Source organism: Astatotilapia calliptera, chromosome 5, assembly GCF_964374335.1.
Source record: "Astatotilapia calliptera chromosome 5, fAstCal68.1, whole genome shotgun sequence".
NCBI lineage: Eukaryota > Metazoa > Chordata > Actinopteri > Cichliformes > Cichlidae > Astatotilapia > Astatotilapia calliptera.
Window position 1 is genome coordinate 37,914,732 of NC_137426.1, and position 23,536 is coordinate 37,938,267.

The 23,536-nt window shown below is 40.7% G+C and overlaps 1 protein-coding gene across 2 annotated transcripts in view; it reads right to left on the reverse strand.

Annotated features, from left to right (window-relative positions):
• The window catches only part of LOC113023072 (receptor-type tyrosine-protein phosphatase gamma-like), a 358,096-nt gene that overhangs the window by 8,515 nt on the left and 326,045 nt on the right, over positions 1–23,536 (reverse strand). The window contains exons 10-13 of one of the 2 annotated variants that reach the window (XM_080301450.1): positions 20,298–20,406; positions 19,752–19,801; positions 16,195–16,954; positions 10,769–14,486 (exon numbers count right to left, since the gene is read on the reverse strand). In XM_080301450.1, the coding sequence (XP_080157576.1) occupies positions 14,461–14,486; positions 16,195–16,954; positions 19,752–19,801; positions 20,298–20,406 (945 nt within the window). In that variant the 3' untranslated portion in view covers positions 10,769–14,460. Of the gene's footprint in view, positions 1–10,768; positions 14,487–16,194; positions 16,955–19,751; positions 19,802–20,297; positions 20,407–23,536 lie in introns of those variants that run through there. The other variant, XM_080301449.1, reaches the window with a different exon arrangement.

Sequence of the window (23,536 nt, forward strand, 5' to 3'; positions counted from 1 at the left end):
GACACAAATTAAAAATTTCTTCCATTGGAGAAAAAGCAATTAGGTCAAACAGTGATTCACATCTTCGCGAATGTATTCAAGATGGCGAGGCAACACGGAGTCTTCCACAAACCAGCACTTACGCTTATGTATTTTTAATATAGTAATTGTAAGTTTATGAGATTGCATCAGTCAGTGATTTTCAGTAATCAGCCATAAACGCATACCAATCAGTGTTTTTTATTTATTTATTAGATTTCTATTTAATAAACTCAAAAAGTATATAACTATACAGTGGGAAAATAATTATTTGATAACTTGCTGACATTTTGTTTGTTACGTAAGCCCCTTTTCCACTAGTACCTACTCGCTGCAGTTTGCCATGTTTTCAGGGTTTTCTATTAGGTTATAGTACCTGGTACCAGGTAATAAAATAGTGCCAGCTCGGCTGGGATTCCAAAACAATCTGAGCAGGTGCTAAAATGTGGTGTCATTAGTCTGCATGCAACCGACTGGCTGTTCAGCCACCTGTTCTAAAATAAATTAATTGTGACGTATCACATCCTTTGAAAGCTGAGTTCAATTTCTCTAGCCACACCCAGGCCTGATTATTACCACACATTTTCCCAATCAAGAAATCACTTAAATACGATCTGGCTGACTAAGTAGAGTAGACCAAAAGATCCTTAAAAGCATCATGCAACATCATGCTGCGAACCAAGGAAATTCAGGAACAAATGACAAACAAAGTAAATCTGAGATCTCAGTCTGGAAAAGGCCAAAGCCATTTCTAAAGCTGTGGGACTCCAGCAAACCACAGTGAGAGCTAGTGGTGTACCTTTCCAGACTTGGCCGGCCAACCAAAATTAACTCAAGACCTAGAAATAACTCATCCAAGAGGTCACAAAAGACCCCAGATCAACATCCAAAGAACTCCGGGCCGCACTTGCCCGGAGTTCTTTAAGGTCGGTGTTCATGACTCCACCATAAGAAAGAGACTGGGAAAAATAGCCTGCATGGTCGAGTTCCAATACTGCTGACCAAAAGGAAGATGAAGGCTCATCTCGGTTTTTCCAGAAAACATCTTGATGATGTTAAGAAATAAATATGTATTCTTAATGCTTATTTTCTGATTATATTGTTTTATGTATTTTAATAATAGAGGCCTTTATAAACCAGGCCCAGAGGTGACAAAGAACTAGGTCAGAGGTTGACAGGTTGCCCTGGCAACCAAGACTTCAGTAAGGGGAAGTAAAGAAAGGGGAAGCTTAGTGCAGAGGCATATTAATGAAACACAGGAAACCAGACAGAAAAGCGGAACTAGTAACACTGAAGGAGTTGTTTTGATCACAACTGTGTGTGGGTGTGACATAGTGCAAAAATATACATACACGGATTTAGCTGGCAAAGAATTCAGACCTGAGCTTGTGTGTTCGTGTGTTCAGGCCTCCATTTCCAAAAATGTAAAATAAAGATAATTTGTTGAGCTGTGACCACTCTGAGTCCAGTCTTTCTCTGTCGCCAAAAGAATTCAAAAGAAAGGAATTTAATAATGATTCTCAAGATTTTGGGAAAATAGTCTGTGGCCTGACGAGACAAAAGTTAAACTTTTTGGAAGGCATAAAAGTAACATAGCACTTCAGAAAAGGATCATCATACCATACATCATACATCAAGTAAAACAAGGTGGTGGTAGTGTGATGGTCTGAGGCTGTTTTTATGCCTCAGGACCTGGAAGACTTTTATAGAAGATATTTGTTTGGGTCAGAAACACAAGGACTGGACATCAGACCAGTGGAAATCTGTGCTTTAGTGAGTCCAAATTTGAGATCTTTGGTTCCACCCCGTGTGTTTTTGTGTGACGCAGAAAAGGATGGTTTCTACCTGAATGATTCCCACCTTGAAGCATGGAGAAAGAGGTGTGATGGGGTGGGGGTATTTTACTGGTGACACTGGTGGGGATTTATTCAAATTTCAATGCATACTAAACCAGCCTGATTATTACAGTATCCTGCAGCAACAATGCCATTCATTCTGGTTGGTGTTTAGCAAGACCAGGGGTGTCAAACTCATTTTAGTTCAGGGGCCACATGGAGAAAAGTCTATTCTCAAGTGGGCAGGACTGGTAAAATCATTGTATATATAACTTAAAAACAACAACTTCAGATTGTTTTCTTTGTTTTAATACAATCAACATAAAAATAAAGCTAGAGCCTGTGGACGGTATGTTCAAAATAGTACAGGCACAACATAGCTATTAATCATAAAACATCTCAAGTTATTTGAAAATTCTGAGGACAAAGAACACACAAGCACACAGTGCCTCAGTGATTCACAGAACTGTTTCACAGATCACAGAACTACATCAGGGTGTGTCATGCAGCACTTTCAGTGGGGTTGCATCGTTTATTTGACTCCTGATACCTGGCATCTTTTAGCTTTCACCAGCTCATCAATATCAGGCTTCACATCCTGAGCGGCAGCTAACTTCAGGATGTGATTCGAGTGCCTGTGCGTGAGCCTTGAGCGCAGTTTTGTTTTATTTATGCTCATTACAGAGAAAACTTGCTCACAAAGATACGTGGTTCCGAACATGCTCAACAGTTTTGCAGCGAGGGCTGTCAAGTTGGGGTAACCTGGCAAGAGATTCTGATAGAATGTGTTCAAGCCAGCTGCGGCAAATTTGCCCTTCAAATCCGAGTCACACTGCAAGTCTATTATTTCAAGTTGGATCCGGACGGGCAGATCAGAGGGATTCACGGTGAACGGCGAGCAAAAAACAATTTCTTCTCGTAAATCAAAGAAACGCCTCAGCACAGCACCTCGGCTCAACCATCTTTCCTCAGTGTGGTATGGCAGGTCATAGATGTGGTCTTTCTCTCTGAGAAGACTGTCAAACTGATGGTGATTGAGGCTTCTGGATAAAATTAACAGTTTGGATGACCACCTTCATGACGTTATCCATTTTCAGTGACTTGCAACACAAAGCCTCCTGGTGCAAAATACAGTGAAAAGTCCAAAAATCATGTCCTGCATTTGCAGATTGCACTTTATCTCTGAACTTTTTTACAACGCCTGCTTTCTTCCCGATCATTGAGGGCGCACCATCTGTAGCCAGGCTGACAGCGCGGGACCAGTCCACTCCGACCCTGTCCAGCGCGCCGACGAGTGCGGTGAAAATATCAGCTGCGGTCGTTGTATCTGTTATCGGTACCAACTCCACGAACTCCTCGGTGACGGTCAATGTGTCATCAACTCCGCGGATGAAAATTGCCAGTTGTGCAACATCTGTAATGTCCGTGCCTTCATCAATTGCAACTGAAAACACAATAAATGACTATTTTTTGCTTCAACCGTCTGTCCAAATCCACTGAAAGATCAGAAATCCTGTCGGCAACCGTGTTTCCTGTCAGGCTGATATTTGCAAAGGCCTGGCGCTTTTCAGGGCACACAATCTCCGATGCCTTCATCATACATGTTTGTACAAATTCACCCTCACTAAATGGTTTGGAAGCTAGTGCAATTTCGTTAGCAACGAGGTAGCTAGCTTTCACTGCAGTGTCACTGATGTCTGCTATTGTTTCTTCAGACCCGCCAACAGTTCATTCACCTTCACTCTTCTCTGCTGTCCTTGAAAGTTGTCATATTTGTCGGCATGAAGACTCACATAGTGGCGACGGAGGTTATATTCTTTCAGCACTGCAACATGCTGGGAACACACCAAACTTACAGCTTTCACTTCCGTGAATAAATAGGAGGATGACCATTTTTCTTGGAACACTCTGCACTCTGCATCCACTTTTCTCTTTTTTGACAGAGACATATTGGGGCAATGAGGGTGCCAAAGCACATCAGGTTTAAATTTCACAGGCAAAACAAAGTAGCTCACAATTGCTATTGCGCCATCCAATGGACACAATTGGAAAAGCACTTTCTTTATTGAAAAATTGCTGCTCATTTTTATACTTTACAAAATCATCTCACGGGCCAGATTAAACCCGCTTGCGGGCCTGATCTGGCCCGCTGGCCGTACGTTTGACACCCCTGAGCTAGACCATCATTTATTTTTCATGTAGAGGAGGTGGCTGAGGATTGCTCCATTCCATAATCAATATCCACATGCCAGTCTTGTCAATGCTTTCACTAAGGGTGAAGGCATATGTAGAATAGCAGTGGGGACAGAGCATGGTAAATCCCACACTTGATGCAATTTGCTGTAAGTTGGCCTCTAGTGTTGGTCAGACTTCTGATAAAGACTCTTAGAGTCCTGTTAATCTTGTGGAGTTGTAGACATTCCAGGATCCACGTGTGGCATTGAGTCATAGGCCTTCTTGTAGGTAGTGCACAGGTTGGTCAGTCTGGTCTTACTGTCATGGGCGACTGCTCTATCTGTATCTGTGCTTTGTCCTTCTGTTATTCCTGCCAGTTCCTTTCTGTGCCCTACTTACAGTACATATTTAACCATGTACCTGTTCATCTTAGCCACTATGATGGCTTTTCAATTGATAACCGCATTTCACTTGTTCATTCTTATATGCAGCAGTTTCTACTTGTCTCCGTTGTTGTTAAAAGCACAATGGGACCGGTCCCCTATGGGGATCCTGAACACACACACACACAAACGTGTGTGTGTGTGTGTGCGCGTGTGTGTGTGTGTGTGTGTGTGTGCGCGTGTGTGTGTGTGTGTATACTGAGGTAAAAACAGGATTTAAGGCTATTGTTCTGCTGAGGGTATGGGAAGACACCATCACATCAACGAGCCATCTACTGTAGAATCCTGGATGCGAACCTCCAACAGCTAGAAGACAGAAGATAGGTTGTGGATAGGTCTTTAAGCATCACACTGAGAACAAAAAAGTACATTAAGGTCACGGATTGGCCTCATCAGTCTCCAGACCTTAATCATGTACACTCTAAAAAGGAATTCAGAGGCTTAGTAACTATCACTATAAATATAAGTTAGATGAGCCTAATAAAATCTATGAATATCATTTTAGTAATTATTTGAGTTTGATGAGTTGAAATAAATGTCTAAAATGTTAACATATGTGTTTGTGTTAAATTAAGGTATTTATTTACATTTATCTCAGACAATAAATTTAGTATCTGGTTTACAGAATACCTTCTTTGCATGTACTTAATATTTTTGTTTAAAATTGAATCAAAACATTTGAGAAATACGTATCTATACTCATCAGTATCTTGTACTAAAATCATTAATTATTCAAATCAGTATTATTTATTGTCAGCAACTACAACTGAAAAGTGTAAGTAAAACACGATAACGTAGAGTAATTGAGTACCATGAGCCTTTTCCATTGTTTCGTTCGTTTTGTTTTTTAAATATTCTGAGCTTTTGTGTTTGCTGTCCTGGTTTGACATCTATCCTTCAAGTATGTGAGGCTTTGAGCTAAAAGGGAAAAGGCTCTTGTCTTTTTAGTGCTTGTTTATTTCGAGTTATTTCCATGTTTATGAAAATTAAATTTCGTTTGGAAAAATGTTAACGTGGTCATTTTTCATACATGTATTATGAAACACACAACTACATATTAGTTTGTTTGGTTTTTCAGACTTAGACTACCAGTGAAATACAATAATTGGCTCAAGAGTTGGCAGTTCGTCTTGTAATCGGAAGGTTGCCAGTTGGAGCCCCGGCACCGACAGTCTCGGTCACCTACTGGTTGCCTACTGCCTACTGGTGGTGGTCAGAGGGCCCCAGGGCAGCTGTGGCTACAATGTAGCATGTCGTCAACAATGTGTGTGTGAATGACTAAATGATTCACACACACTTTCAGGATGACTGGATGTAGTGTAAAGCGCTTTGGGGTCCATAGGGACAAAGTAAAGCGCTATACAAATGCAGGCCATTTAACATATTTAATATTAAGTACAATTTTGATTACGTTCAGTTTACAATATTAAGTAAATGGAACAAAATTTTGGATCAACTGACCATCTATATTCAGTTACATTGACCAAGCATGTCAGTGTTATTTACTCAATTTTTTCATGTTTGTGTAACAACTACAATTATTGATTTCAACTTAATATGTTTAAGCTTTAGTTATTCAATTGATCAAGTATATTGAACAGATTTGACTAGTTTCCAACCTACTCAATATTTTTAAGTGTAAAAGTGTTGCCTCAAAATTTTTAAGTAAATGCCAGTTTCAGTTTTTAAAGTGTAGTAAATATGAGAAGGAAGCTGTTGCTTTGAGTTGCTGGTTGACAGTAATTTATTTTCCATAAAAATTAGAAATGGTTCATGTCAATATAAATGAGCATACTTAGAAATGGGATCAAATATCCCCCGCTGTATCTTTAAAAAACTGAGCCGCAGATCGCTTTACTCAAATGACTGGTTCTGAAAATCTTAGAAAATTATTTGGAGGTGCCCTCACCATTAATCAGTGCACGAGGATATTTTGGAAATCTGACCCAAGGGAGCTTGAAATGGAAATGTACCTTTATGAAAAGTATGTAGCAGATAAACAGCATGCAAATTACATGCTCTGATTTTTTGGGCACATTTTGTAAATCTCTCAGATTACACCTTTTAGACACACAATGTCTTTAAAGACTTCTGGCCTCATAAGGTTGATCATCTTGGGCACTTGATAGACCTTGATGGCGCCGTTGTAAGGCAGACAGGGTTGTAAGGGCACACAGCGTACCAGCTGACAATGTTCACACATATACACACACATACAGTCATAGTTCTTGTTTAGTACTTTGTACAATATTATGAAAATGGCCAAAAAAGTCTAATAAGTAACAATTTCTCTTCCACTGGTCCGTCCCCTAAAAAGCAGCACTATCAAAAACTTTTAATCGCAGAAACCTTTTTCAAGGGACCAAAAAGGCCTTTGAGATTATTACTGAGTGCACAGATTCCACTGTATCCTGCAAAACCATGAAAAAATTTAAAAGAATAATTACATTTTTTTAAAAAATCACAAAATAAAACAAACAAACAAACAAACAACAAAAAAACTACAAACACGTGACCAATCAGAATTGTCTGAAACTGAAAGTGTCTCCACAGGAAAGTTCATGAACTAGTACCATTACTGCTGCAAGGAACCTTTTAGCTGTACTGTCAAATATGTAAGTGTAGTAATAAGCATAAGGATGTCATGTTTAACCTGAATGTCACAAACATTAATGATCAAGTCAAAATGAGATGTATTTTGTGTGCAGACTGATTTTGTTTGTTTCATTGTTTTACTTCAATGTTTCAACACAGGAAATGAAAATGAGCAGAGTAGACAACAAAGCCACAATAGCTACATGTTGTGTGATCCAGCCACTTTGTCACTTTTTTGTGGTTGAGATAATGTAGTGCTTTTAAATATAGCTGCTCTTTATATGTTCACTGAAACACATCCAACAATATAAATGGCCAGTGTGCTCTACAGGCTTTCTTTGAATTAGCTGGCCTTACAGAGCCTTAACCAGTTTGAGATAATTACTTTTTCTCTTAATGACGCACTGTGCATGTACAACAGAGTTTTTCAAAAAAGAGCTTAATAATGGATTTCCTCAAAATTAATAATAATAATGGATTGGATTTATATAGCGCTTTTCAAGGCACCCAAAGCGCTTTACAATACCACTATTCATTCACTCTCACATTCACACACTGGTGGAGGCAAGCTACAGTTGTAGCCACAGCTGCCCTGGGGCAGACTGACAGAAGCGAGGCTACCATATCGCGCCATCGGCCCCTCTGGCCAACACCAGTAGGCAGTAGGGTAAAGTGTCTTGCCCAAGGACACAACGACCAGGACAGAGAGCCCAGGGATCAAGCCGGCGACCTGCCGGTTACAGATGCGCTTCCCAACCCCCTGAGCCACGGTTGCCAGCAACCATAATCAATTGTGTTCCAGGGGCCAGAGCAGGTGACAAGCAACACTCACGTTTGATAAAGGTCCATGAGAGTGATACAAGTGACTGTGGTGTGCTTTGGGTCTGTGTGTTAAGCTCCAAGAAAAATAAAAATCGAATCAAATTGAATTCTGTGCTGAAGAGTCCATTTGCTATTGAGTGCATTGACTTAGTTCTTGATTAGTGCCTTCTGCTTCTCAGAGAGCGTTTCAGCATCTGGAATAGTATCCTATAAAACTGCTCCACTTGCCCATTCCTTTGGGGATGGTAGAGAATAGTCCTGGATCCAGCAACTCCACAGTAGTTTTTCAGTTGTACAAACAACATGTTTTCAAATTCAACACCGTGTTTATGATGTATTCATGCTGTCATTAAGGATTTTGATTGCAGCTGTATAACCTGTTTTGGAAGTTGTAGCATACACCTGAAGTGTGTAAAACAGTGACAACAAGGATGTATTCATAACTGTCTTGCATTTGTTGTGGTGTAGGAAATCACTTGATAGAAGTCTCAGTGGTTAAGTAGTGACAATATTAGTCAGTGGTGCACTGCTGTAATGAGATGGATCTTGAGTTTTATGCAGACAGACCGTCTTTATTACATAATCATCTACTTCTCGTTGCATATGCGGCCAGTAGAACTGGTAGAACCGATAACATTCATTTCAACACCTTGATGGCCCCATTCATCATGTATCTCCTTTAGTCTTGTACTTTCGTGTTTTTCTGGTAAGACCAGCTGTTTTTGGTTGGCTGTTTCTTTGTGCAAGAAGATTCTCATCCATCTTCAATTTGTTGTCTTAGATATTACCTGTGAGTTGAAGTGCTTTAGTTCTGAACTTGATGGTTTTTCTTGTGTTAGGTTACACCAAATCAGATCACTTCTTTGTTCCTGGTTGATCTGGCTTTTTGTCAGTGGTATGATGGAAACATCTGTGGCCATGGCTGCACAGTTAACTGAGACCATGGACACGACACACTGGATTCATTCTTTCCACTGTCTGTGTAGCTGCTCCAATCACATTACATGTAATTTCCTCCATGAACCCTTTCATCGTGTCTACACCATGCTGGAAAGACTGTCTACAACCACATTTTCCTTCACATTTTAATCGTGAAGTGGAAATCTGCCAGTTCTGCTACCCATCGTCACCCTGTTGTATTCAGTTTGGCATGTAGGTAAGTCGATAATTATTGGTGTACATTGTGAAGAATGTTGCATAATAGAGGTAATTGCAGAATTTTTCTGTGATCACCCATTTGAGAGCTAGAAACTCTGAACGCAAATGGTAATTCTTCTCAACTGCAGTTAAAGTACGAGAAATGCAAGAAATTGCACAAAGCAACATTTCACGATGAATGGCTCTGAAAATTTTGGAAAGCCTATAACAGGAGGCTGAGTTAAACAGTCTATCAACTGCTCTACCACTGACTGGTGCATGTCACTACACTAAATATGTGTACTTGAAGGGACAACTACTGTTGTTTTATTTTATCTGCCACTTTAATCTTTTGTTTCGCTGGGTCTCAATGTCTGCAGGTCCACTGAGCAGGTCATACAGAGAATTGGCGATTCCATCAAAATCCTGTATTGTTTGTAATAACTGAACAGTCCCAACATTGCTCTTAATTCACCAACAGTACCTGGCTGTTTGTCTTTCAAAGCAGTCATAGCAGTGCTATCTGTGGGGTTTATCCTGCTTCCTTCTGCTGACACAATCCCGCCAAGTTACCTTGCTTCTGCTCTAAACAGATTGCACTTCCTTGCTTTTAGTTTGATTCCATTCTCCCTAACTCTTTGCAGCACTGTCGTGACATCCTACAGACTACCAGAGAGGAGTATGATGAGGTGGATTTTTCCATCGACCCTTGAGCTCAGAAGTCCTGCAGGTAGTTTTTCATCTCCTGATACAAGGGCTTTGGTACAGAGAGATAAGTCGGTGTCACTGGCTCGTTATCTTTCATGGAAGTGTTCGTTTGCAAGTTCTCAGCACATCCTATGTCGTTGTCAGACCTAAAGAATGATTGTGATTCTTCTCTTAACATCTGATTAACAACTTGATAGGTGGATCCTAGTGTTCAATGGTAGATGTGCCTGGGCATAATGGACTGATGCAGTAGGTATCCAGTCAGTTTTCAATATATTAGCAGGATATATTGATCCAACAGACCGCAAAGTTTCCATAACATTCCTATTTGGCACTACGATGTCATGGTTCGTGGGATTTTGAAAACAATATTTGGTGTCATACTAGCCTTTACTGATAAAAGGGTATCGCAGAACTTCCTTCAGTCCTTCAGGCCACTGTGGGTTCTCATGAATGGTAAATGGACTGATTCTTATATAGCGCTTTTCTACTCTCCCTACTCTCATGAGACTTGAAGATCAGAATGCTATCTTGTTTGAAAGGTGCTTGGTGCGTTGAAACCTGCACAAAATGCTCACATCTCCCACACTTGAAGCAGTGCTGACAATATTCGTAACATTCTTTCACACATGAAAAGCATCTAGAGTGGTGGCATGGTGCTGGAAAATATTTCTGTGGTGCAAATCTTTGTTGAAACTGTGCTGTTCCCCTCACATGCTAATAATAAAACAGCATGAATTTTCTTTCGCCTTAATGGGGAAAAGCAGTTGGGTTGCAGGCACTGTTCCCTCTAAGCTGAGCGTGTGAGCAATCGTGCACTGCTGACACAGTCTCCGTGAACAGAAAATCAGTGAAATAAAATAAATACATGTATTTACTTTCATTCCAATTCAGGCTGGATTTTTTTTGTGTGTGCAGCGCAGATTTTCTGTGTGGGGAGACCATGTCAGCAGTGTGCGATTGCTCACGCGCTGAGCTTAGGTGTTGTCTTTAGAATGGCTTCTCTGATTTTGGAAACTTAGAATAGAATTAGAATAGAATAGAATTAAACTTTATTGTCATTGCACATGTCACAGGTACAGGGCAACAAAATGCAGTTTGCATCCATCCAGAAGTGCTTTAGCCACGATATAGATATATTACACATATATTAGCAATACGGGCAGCACGGTGGCACGGTGGTTAGCACTGCTGCCACACAGCAAGAAGGTCCTGAGTTCAATTCCACCATCAGGCCGGGGTCTTTCTGTGTGGAGTTTGCATGTTCTCCCCGTGTTTGCGTGGGTTCTCTCCGGGTACTCCGGCTTCCTCCCACCGTCCAAAGACATGCAGCTTGTGGGGATAGGTTAATTGGATAATCCAAATTGCCACTAGGTGTGAATGTGCGAGTGAATGTGAGTGTGAATGGTTGTCTGTCCCTGTATGTTAGCCCTGCGACAGACCGGCGACCTGTCCAGGGTGTACCCTGCCTCTCGCCCTAGGACAGCTGGGATAGGCTCCAGCACCCCCTGCGACCCTGAAAAGGAGAAGTGGAAGCAAATGGATGGATGGATATTAGCAATAATATAGATATGCAAGTATATTACAGAATGGGTCTATTATGGTATGTTATAATGTACACGGTATGAAGTATGTTATGAATATTCTATAAGTATAAGTATGTACAGGCTGTAGTGAGTACAGGCTATGAACAGGATATAAATATGAAAAACTATACAGAAATCTGAGATATACAGCTATACAGAAATGTGAACTATGCAAGTTATAAACAGTTGTAGGATTAAAAATTATCGTATGTACAGAATGATTATTTACACAGAACTATACAGTAGTGCAGTTAAGATAAGTGAGATATGTGGATAATTTCTACAGTGGTTACATAAAGTGCTGGTGGTTGTGAGTGGTGGTTCAGCCCATTTTGTTATTGTGTGTATGAGGGTACAGTTGTCCATTGTGTGTGTGTGTGTGGGTGGTTGTGGGTGTGTGTATGTTCAGTCCATGAGTTTAACGTGGGTCAGATGTCAGGAGGCAGAGTTCAGGAGTCTGACAGCTGTGGGGAAGAAGCTGTTCCGGTACCTGGTGGTCTTAGTCCGGAGGCTCCTGTAGCGCCTCCCAGAGGGCAGGAGGGTGAAGAGTCCATGTGATGGGTGACTGGGGTCTTTGATGATTTTCCCAGCCCTTTTCAGACACCGCTTCCTGTAGATGTCCTTTATGGCAGGAAGTGGTGCTCCGGCGACCCTCTGCAACGCCGTCCGGTCCGAGGCAGAGCAGTTCCCATACCAGACTGTTATACAGTTGGTCAGGATGCTCTCGATGGTGCAACGATAGAAGTTCACCAGGATGTCTGAGGACAGGTGGTTCTTCCTCAGAGTCCTCAAGAAGAAGAGGCGCTGGTGAGCCTTCTTGACCAGCTTGGATCAGTTGGTCGTCCAGGTGAGATCCTCGGAGATGTGGACTCCCAGGAACTTGAAGCTGCTCACACGCTCCACAGCCGTCCCCTTAATGTGGATGGGTGGATGTGGGTCAGCATTCCTCCTGTAGTCCACGATGAGCTCCTTGGTCTTCTCGGTGTTAAGCAGCAGGTTGTTTGTGTCGCACCACTCAGCCAGACGATCCACCTCCTCCCTGTAGGCGGCCTCATCGTTGTCACTGATGAGGCCAATCACCGTGGTGTCATCTGCCCTCAACTCTTTCAGGAGTACCATGTCAGCGCACATTTCTTTTATTTGCTCTTTCTTTGACCGTGTTTCTCTTTTCCACTGGAGAATCACTGGTCTAGACAGTATTTACAGTAGGTACTCATGATGGAGCTGCATGTTTCTTTTCATCCTGTCTCTCCTTTCCATTCTCAACTGCAATATTCACCTTCTCTGACAACAGCTCATTTGAAGTATTTGTTTGTCAGGACAGTATGCATGAAAAGACTCTGGACTAGTGCTGGATCATATTTTAGACTTGATTTAACTTCCTGAGAAGCAAACAGGATTTTCTGCCTCAATTCTGTTGTCTTGATCAAGAAATTTTAGGGAGTCTCTTTACTATTCTAACTCTAAGAGGAGAGTTGTTTGTATAACTCTGTGGCACTTTTCTCACAGTTTCAAAGGTGACTGTTGGTAGAACACTACACCGCCATGGTCTCATATCATGCATTGCATGGAAGGTTCCCCTGCTCAGGTCATCACATGTCCAGGCCCATCTGAAGTTTGCCAGTGACCATCCGGATGATCCAGAGGAGGCGTGGGAGAAAGTCATGTGGTCAGATGGGACCAAAATAGAACTTGCTGGTTTAAACTTAATTCGTTGTGTTTTGAGGAGAAAGAAGGAGGAGTTGTATCCCAAGAACACTATCCTTACTGTGAAGCATGGGGGTGGAAACATCATACTTTGGGGGTACTTTTCTTTGAAGGAGACAGGACCACTGCACTGTATTAAGGAGAGGATGAATGAGGCCATGTATTGTGAGATTTTGAGCAACAATCTTCCCTCAGTCAGAGCATTGAAGATGGGTTGTGGTTGGGTCTTCCAACATGACAATGACCCAAAGCACACAGCCAGGATAACCAAGGAGTGGCTCCGTAAGATGCATATCCAGGTTCTGGAGTGGCCTAGCCAGTCTACAAACCTAAATCCAATAGAAAATCTTTGGAGGGAGCTGAAACTCTGTGTTGCTCAGGGACAGCCCCGAAACCTGACAGATCTAGAGGAGATCTTTATGGAGAAGTGGGCCAAAATCCCTCCTGCAGTGTGTCCACACCTGGTCAAGAACTACATGAAACATTGACCTCTGTAATTGTAAACAAAGGTTTCTGTACCAAATACTAACATTGGCTTTTCTCAGGTGTTCAAATACTTATGTGCAACAGTGCTATACAAATAAATTCTTTAGAAATCATACAATGTGATTTCCTGAATTGTTTTTAAAATGCCGTCTCTCACAGTGGGAATACAATGTGAATTTTAGGCTTCTCCATAATTTGTAAAAGGGAGAACTTGCAAAATCGCAGGGTGTTCAAATACTTATGTTCCTCACTGTAACTCCTTAACTGCAGGTCTGGTACTGAGCCCATTTTCAATTTGCCTTTCAAGACTGGAAAATGTGAACCTGTCTTTTTGCTCAGGCTCTACTATTTGGCCTCATTTATTATAATTGTTGTGCTACATAGAGCCGTTCGGTGGTGTTGGAACAATACCTTAAGCTGGGGATTCATGCCATTCTTCATTAAGCAATGCATTTTGTCCTCTTTTTCGTGTAGAAGCAGTCTTAATTTCTCTACTGCCCTCTCCATTTGTATATTGCTTATATGTCCTTCTGGACATCAAGAAGGTGTGACATACCTTCATGCGGTTGAAGCTCTGCATGTTCAAGTTGCTTTAAATGTGAGACTAACTGACTGTGTATTTTATTAACCACATAGTTTTTTTTCCTGAGATTTGAAGTATATCACATAATTTAATCAGCTGCTCTTCCGTCAGTTGATACAGTGTTTCTTTCATTTTCAGCTGTAGCTTCTCTACTTCAGACTCCAGAGGAGTTAGCACAGGCAATGAAATGAGTGTTTATTAGACTTGAAAGATTTTTGCTGCCTCCTAGTGATTACTGTTTACTTCAGGATACAAACGCCAATGTCAGTCTAGTAACATCTCTGCTGCTTTGCAGTGCTCCTTTCTGATGCCTGGGTCATCTGGCTTTTTCTTACAGCTCAGGCGTGGTCCTCAAGGCAAATATCCTAGTGGTGCTTCCAAATGTTGTGCCCTTAAACAGGGGAAATAGTAAGGGGCAATGAATGAGACACTGACAGCAGCTCTTGCCGTCACCTGACTGTATTGAGTATCAGCTACAAAAGATACTACCAAATCCACATTTTCTCTGCATGGATACATCAGTCTCAGGACCATAGTTTCCAAACTAAGTTATTCTTCTTTGCTGTTTCAACATTCAACAAGTGTCTTCTTAACACACATATTTTACCTGACACATTCAATGACTTTCCACAGTAATGAAATAATACTTTGAGTATGTATGGCTCTCATGGTTAACTAAAATACAAATCATGGCAGAATAATCATCATACAATATGGCAGGATGATAGCTAAAGCTAGCTTACACAGCAACAGAGTTAGCCTACATTTTACTCCTTCTCACATCTGTCATTTGTCTAATCTCTACATTGTTATGTGTAACATTGTTTCTCCACTTTCACTGTGGTACTAACTTTCACTGACCATTAGAACAAGTGGACTGAAAGCTGTGCAGTAAAAAGTATGCAGTGCATTTATATTACATTATTACAACAGTATTACATATTTATTCATGTAACTCAGTATTTTCTCAGCATGTTCTTTTTTTGACTCTTGTATAATGTTAAATGTTTGTCATTTAAATGTCCTTCTAAAAAGTCAAAGTCTGTTTCGCTTCTTCCCTTCAGCCAGTTGTCCCAGATAACTGGATTTTTAATAACTTACTACAGTTAAACCAGGACGAAACACAACTATTAGGGCTAAAGCTAAAGGTCAGAAATTTCTTATAAATTGTTTCTGGAGAGTGTTACAAATTGTTACTTCAGCATTATCAGTGATGCTGACCTCACTTTCCAGGACCATATCTACAATATATAGAACAGTTTTTATCTAAGAAAATTGGAAATGTTAGCACCTTTACCAAAGAAATCTCCCCATGTTGTCATTTGGCCGTACTACTGTCCTGGGTTTTAGTTAAAAATAAAATATCATGAGATTATACCTATGCTCAGATGATTACTGCTTTAGCCTTCAAAAAGACATATGAAGCAGGTCATGCTTTGCAATTTGATTAACAAGTCGCTAATCCATGAAAATGTAGTATCCCTGAGATCCTTCCTTTGTTTGTGACACATTTCAAAACATCAAAATGTAGATGGTCAAAATGCTCAACTTCAGCCCTCACAGCAGGAGCTCATTAACATACGGGTAACACAGAGGCCACACACACTCATATATATATATATAGAGAGAGAGAGAGAGAGAGAGGGATAGAGATCGAGTCTAGTTAAGGCGTAGTCACTTGTAAACTTTTGTAAACCTAGCTAGCCTGGGACCTCCATCTTTGACATTCATTGTCCAATATATCCACTATCCTTCTTCTCCACAAGTCTAAATGATAAATTCCCCCTCCAAAATAAAGCAAAAATGGTCAACACACTAATACTCATTTTCAAATAAATACTCAAAATTGTTGTTATAACCAGCTAGTCTATGAAGGAGCTGGACCTTAGAGCCATCCCCACAAACAGTACACAGAAGCCCACAATGTGTTAAATAGCAGCAGGCAACACAAGTTGTAACATGTTTCATAACAAGTAATCTCATGACTAATGTAAAGGGAGATATTAATAGAACAAACAGAATCTGCTCTTCCGCAAATAGGCGAAACAGCTAATATTCTTATAACCACTGGTTTGTACATGACCACCTTGTTGACTTACCGGTGTGGTAGGAGAAAGGCCTGTGCTTTTCATCCCTCATTATGCGGTGCCTAAGTGTCACTGACAGGTCCTCCTGGATGGGGACTGCTGCTGTTTGATTGGCTGATTCTGCGGTAAGACTTGGGTAAGAGTGAAGTGGATTGTAAGTATTTGCTTTTAGTTGGTCTTTTCGAACAGGCGGTGGTTTAGTAGGCTCTTTTTCATTCTGTTCCTTCTCCCGTGCACCACAGTAAGGCATCTTACCAAATAAATGCTTTGCTGCTATGTTGCTATCCTTCCTCTTTGCCCTGCTTAAACCTCCCGATCCTTTCCTCTCCTTGTCTTTTTTCTCTTCTTCTTCCTTCTCATCATCCGTAGCCTCGCCTTCCCTCTCTCTGTCCTCTCCTTGACCTTTGCAGTTTTCTCTGTCCTCACACCCAGCTTCATTATTATCCTTAACTGCTGCACTGACAACAGCAGGCGTGTCTTTCATCTGCTCACTGGCTTTGGTAGCCTGGTGGTGAGAGGTGGGATTGTGGTTGGGTGCTCTGCTTGGCCAAATGTAGCTGGGAAAAGAGGAAATGACACCACCACTGAAGCCCAGGCCAGCCAGTAAAGTGCTGGTCACCACAGATGCCACAGTTGCTTGACTACCACTGGAGGATGGACCAATGCCTGTTGCCATAGAGACAAATGAGAAGGGGATACCAGATGAAGTCCAAGTTGATGAGCCAGAGGAAATGGGAGCCATATCAGCCGAGGAGGCTGGAGACAGTGTTGGCTGAGAAAGGAAAAAAATGTAGTTAATACAAAGACGCATCGTCAGTCATCCCATGAACTCACTGAGCTTTGACATTATAATGAAGAAAATTACAACTAATGTAAACTGTTTGTTCCATTTATTTGTTTTACCAAATCTTTTTATCTTATACAGAGTAGAAACTGCAAATTCTCAAATACAACCATATACATCAGAGTATTACGTTGTATCATAATAATGAGAGTGCACAGCATGAGCATCATGTGCAACAAAGATTATGACAGGACATCTCTGTGTGGAAAAAAATGAAGTTTACGATCTGCTTGTAAAACATGATGGCAGGGTTTTAGTATGTCAATAATAATATCATGAATCCTTTTCGGGTAACACACATTACAGATATTACATACCTGTCTGACATACATTTACCTGATTATAAGTTAAATTATTTGATTATATATGCAAAATCAGAACAAGATTAAAGGGTCAGACTGAGCTTTAAAACTAGAAAACGTCAAAATATGTTTCAATTTTTAAGGGTCATTAGAAATGGGCAAAGATTTAAAAACCTTTGAAGAAAAAAAAACTGACATTAGAACTTTGAGGCCTTAAGGCAGGGCTGCCCAATCCCAGTCCTCGAGAGCTACCGTCCTGCAGCTTTTAGATGCATCCCTACTCCAACACAGCTGAATCAAATGAATGGCTTGTTATCAGGCCTTTGCCAAACACGATGGCATGCTGAAGAGGTAATCAAACCATTTGATTCAGCTGTGTTGGAGTAGGGATGCATCTAAAAGCTGCAGGACGGTAGCTCTCGAGGACTGGGATTGGGCACCCCGGCCTTAAGGTGTCATATGACGTGAGATCAGTCACATGAAAAACAGAACATTAACACTGTTAACCTCTTAATCGCTTTCATCAAGAATTCTTTGATTCGTGTGAAATGTGAAATTTATCTGAACTATGGTCAATAATTTACCAGTGACTAGTTACAGACATCAATGAATTCTAGGTGAATTCATACCCTTTTAAATGATTGTATGGAATGAAGCAAGAAAGAGAGAATGCAGTTAGAGTTTGGTCGTTTCTGAAAATTTGGTTGCATAAATAAACTAAAATAAAATCTCTTCATCCATATGCATATGAACTTGATTTTTCCTGACTCTAATGCTTATTGAGACACTGATGTTCATATGAGAGAGGCTCACACAGAATCAAAAGTCAATACAGGGAGTGCAGAATTATTAGTAAAGTTGTATTTTTGAGGAATAATGTTATTATTGAACAACAACCATGTTCTCAATGAACCCAAAAAACTAATTAATATCAAAGCTGAATGTTTTTGGAAGTAGTTTTTAGTTTGTTTTTAGTTTTAGCTATTTTAGGGGGATATATGTGTGTGCAGGTGACTATTACTGTGCATAATTATTAGGCAACTTAACAAAAAACAAATATATACCCATTTCAATTATTTATTTTTACCAGTAAAACCAATATAACATCTCCACATTCACAAATATACATTTCTGACATTCAAAAACAAAACAAAAACAAATCAGCGACCAATATAGCCACCTTTCTTTGCAAGGACACTCAAAAGCCTGCCATCCATGGATTCTGTCAGTGTTTTGATCTGTTCACCATCAACATTGCGTGCAGCAGCAACCACAGCCTCCCAGACACTGTTCAGAGAGGTGTACTGTTTTCCCTCCTTGTAAATCTCACATTTGATGATGGACCACAGGTTCTCAATGGGGTTCAGATCAGGTGAACAAGGAGGCCATGTCATTAGTTTTTCTTCTTTTATACCCTTTCTTGCCAGCCACGCTGTGGAGTACTTGGACGCGTGTGATGGAGCATTGTCCTGCATGAAAATCATGTTTTTCTTGAAGGATGCAGACTTCTTCCTGTACCACTGCTTGAAGAAGGTGTCTTCCAGAAACTGGCAGTAGGACTGGGAGTTGAGCTTGACTCCATCCTCAACCCGAAAAGGCCCCACAAGCTCATCTTTGATGATACCAGCCCAAACCAGTACTCCACCTCCACCTTGCTGGCGTCTGAGTGGGACTGGAGCTCTCTGCCCTTTACCAATCCAGCCACGGGCCCATCCATCTGGCCCATCAAGACTCACTCTCATTTCATCAGTCCATAAAACCTTAGAAAAACCAGTCTTGAGATATTTCTTGGCCCAGTCTTGACGTTTCAGCTTGTGTGTCTTGTTCAGTGGTGGTCGTCTTTCAGCCTTTCTTACCTTGGCCATGTCTCTGAGTATTGCACACCTTGTGCTTTTGGGCACTCCAGTGATGTTGCAGCTCTGAAATATGGCCAAACTGGTGGCAAGTGGCATCTTGGCAGCTGCATGCTTGACTTTCTCAGTTCATGGGCAGTTATTTTGAGCCTTGGTTTTTCCACACGCTTCTTGCGACCCTGTTGACTATTTTGAATGAAACGCTCGATTGTTCGATGATCACGCTTCAGAAGCTTTGCAATTTTGAGACTGCTGCATCCCTCTGCAAGATATCTCACTACTTTTGACTTTTCTGAGCCCGTCAAGTCCTTCTTTTGACCCATTTTGCCAAAGGAAAGGACGTTGCCTAATAATTATGCACACCTGATATAGGGTGTTGATGTCATTAGACCACACCCCTTCTCATTACAGAGATGCACATCATCTAATAGGCTTAATTGGTAGTAGGCTTTCGAGCCTATACAGCTTGGAGTAAGACAACATGCAGGAAGAGGATGATGTGGACAAAATACTCATTTGCCTAATAATTCTGCACTCCCTGTAGTGTTGATTCACATCCATTATCCTTACCATTCCAGTTTTTACAATCCTCGTCCCTTCAAAGATCCTGGTAGTGTTCGCTAAAACAAGAGAAAGAAAATAGTATCTACAGTGAAATGCAGGACTGAGGAACACTTAAACAGATGTTTGCAAACTAGTTTGAGTCCACTATAAGCTCATTAACCACTTCATGAAACAATGTAAATGTAAGTCACTGAATACATATTAAGGAAGCTAATTAACTGGATGTAATTAAATTGAATTATTACACTTTCAGTTGTCTGTCCTTTAGTCTGCAGCTACTGATACATCACTAGCTTACATTAATAACCTTAATATGAATGACTAAAATATTATGATCAAAGGAATAAGTAATAATACATTTTGAAATATTAAGGTTATTATGGCTTATACACCAATAATATGCAGGGCTGATGGAAATACTGATAGTAAGGAAGACATTGGAGAAGAGAATGTGTGAATTCGTAACACACACACTTAGAGTGTGTGTGTGTGTGTGTGTGTGTGTGTGTGTGTGTGTGTGTGTGTGTGTGTGTGTGTGTGAGCACGTACTACCTCTAAAAAGCATACTCTGACTGAAGTCACTGCGCATGTCATTAGTGCAGACAGCCTGGACTCGAAAGAGGTAGAGCACATCGGGGGAGACAGGAGAAATGATGGCCTCCTGGACAACAACACAAGTTGCAGCAAGAAAATCGGTAAGTTTGGCATGCTGAGTTATGTCAATGAGAAATCTTTATGTCTTCCTCCAAGTAAATGACAGTAGGTAGCATATGTTAGCAGAGTGGGAATAAAACTAAACATTTGTAAACCTGAAATGCCTTTTTCTATGATATGCAGTTAATTCCATCAATGTGACTTAAAGTGGTCACTTTTCATGTGGAAAAGTTTGTTTTTTTAAATATTTGACTGCTTTTTCTAAAATTACTATTTTAAAATATGAATGGTATATAATAATAATGGTATATAATATAATTATGACTGATGGCTGTTCGTTGGAATGTAGCCTGAATGCATTTCATAAATGTAAGGGGGTGGACAGAAAAACTTTTGCCAGTTCAAACATATTTTTCAAGTTTGATTTTTAGAATTTCGTGGTCAACAGTATCAAATGCTTTTTTTATAGATCTAGAAAGACTCCAAGTGCATACTTCTTGTTATCCATACATTCTGTTATTTCTGTTTATTAAAAAACCTTTAAAAAAAAAAAAAAAAAAAACATTAAAAGCACAGTTTCAGTGCTATGTAGCACTCTGGCATCTAACCGAAATGTTTCAGAGATGCCATTTTTCCCAGAAAAGCCTGGAGCGGAAGGAAGACAATTCTTCTCCAGGACCTTGACAAAGTGAATGAAAACAGCAGAAATCTGGGGGATAAGAAAAAGCTGGAGGAGTGATATGAGACCTGATAGCAGCAACCTTATTGACTACCAAAGCCTGAAGTAGAAGTGACGAGTTCAGAGAATAGGCTTAACTAGTAAATCATCTTTATTCTTAACCAAATTCTTAACCCTATAATAATCCAAGTATAAGTGTGATTAATATGTTAAATTACAAATGTAGTTTGAGTAGTGAAAATGACTGGTCTAATGTCTGAATTTTGTGTGTGTTGACATTATCCAGCTTTGACCTTTTAGTGTCTGCAGGAATGTGGGAAATATAAGTATGTCGCCAGTCCATCATTATGCATGATTTGGCATGGTAATAATTATAGCACTGGTGAACACAGAACCTTAATTCATATGTGATTATGTTTAATTCTGATCAGGGGCACTTTCTTTTAATGCCTGACTTCTAAAATACTTGATTTAATAAAAAGAAAATGTATTAATTATATTTTCAATAAACTGAGTTAATGTCACGGTACAGAACCTGAATCATGGCTACAAAACCTAGGCTGAAGCCAAAAGCAGCCACAAATATTGGTGTTCAACCCGGTCAAAAGCTTTTTGTTGGTCTAGAGAAATGAGACCAACATTTATACCCAAAGAGCTAGAGAGGTCCAAAACATCCCTAATCAAAGTGACATTATCACTTATCAGCCTGCCGGGGACGCAATACGTTTGGTCCCCATGAACAACAGAAGCCATCACGTCACGAAGCCTGGTGGCCAGGACTTTGGAGAAAATCTTATAGTCTGTACAGAGCAACGATACCTATCTCCAGTTCTTCAAACTGCGCAGATCTCCCTTCTTTGGCAGCAGAATGATGACCGCCCGTCTACAGCTCAGAGGCGGCAAGCCTTTCTGCAGACTATCTGTGACAACCTCCAGCAAATCCTCAGCCATCACAGACCAAAAGTCTTTGTAGAACTCAACAGGAAGGCCATCCATGCCAGGAGCTCTACCATTCTGAAAACTCATCAGAGCAGCATGAAGTTCACGCAAAGTTGGCTGAACCTCCAGTTTTCGATTGGTTTCAGCCGCCACCTGAGGGAGTCCCTTGAAGAATCTATTGCACAAACTAGGATTTTCTGAGAAATCACTCTTAAAAAGGTCCTTATAAAAGCTGACAGCAAACTGTCTGATCTCAGAAGGATCCGAGATTATTGAGCCATCGTGAGACAGAGAGTGAATAATTTTTCTTTGCCCATTCTTCTTTTCCAGTCCAAAGAAAAAGTGAGATGGGGCATCCATCTCCGTGACACTGAGGAAACGTGACCTGACCAAAGCCCCTTTGGCTGTCGTGCCCAACAGGTCAGCTAAAAAAGCCTTTTTGGATTTGAGGGAATCTAAAAGCCCCCGGTTTCCTGTAGACACCGCTAAACTCTGCAGTTCTACCACCTGAGTCTCTAGGTTTCTCATAGATCTGGTTATGTCTCTAGTCACATCACGAGTGAACTGTTGACACAATTGTTTGATCTGACACTTCCCAAAATCCCACCACTGCTGGATACATGCAAAGTCAGATTTAGATTTCCAGTGAGTGAGCCAAAAAAATTCAAAAGCTGTCCTAAAAGTGTTGTCATGTAACAGGGCCATATTGAAATGCCAGTAGGCACTCCTTACATGAACATTTTTAATGAAAACAGAACAATGAACCAGACAATGATCAGAGAAACCAACAGGGGTTATCTGACAGTCCTTAAAATACTCAAATGATGTTTAAATGAGTATATGCGATCCAGTCTTGCCAAAGATAAATGATTGTCCTTAGAATGACTCCATGTGTACTGCCACAGATGTCCATTGAAAAACCTCCACACATCTGACAGGTCCACAGCTGCAGCCAGCTGCCTAAGCCTGCGAGAGGACGCAGGATGAGGTTCGATGTGGTTCCTATCCAAAGGTGGGTTAGCAGTACAATTGAAATCCCCACACAAAAACAAATACTCATCATCGCTAGAAACCTTAACAGTATCACACAGGACATCTAAAAAACCCATTCTGTCCACTCCTTTAGTTGGTGCATATACATTGAGAAAAACAAAAGTCACATGTTCATATTTGACTTTAACTTTCAGCAAACACCCCTTGATTATTTCCTCTGCTTCGCAAGAAACAGGTAAAAAATTCTTAGAGAACACAATCCCCACACCTCCACTACAACTGGACTTATGACTACAAAAACATCTCCCCCACAGCCCTTCCTCCAGTCACTCTCATCGTCACCAGTACTGTGAGTTTCTTGAACCAACATAAGATCCAATTTCTTTAGGTTCATAAGCTCAAAAAAAAGCAGCTCTTTTTACCTCATCTCTAACACCATTCAAATTTAATGTGCCTATCTTAAATTCAGACATGAGAGAAGCGAGACAGAGGAAAAAAGACAGTGACATATAGAGTGTGTTCCTAA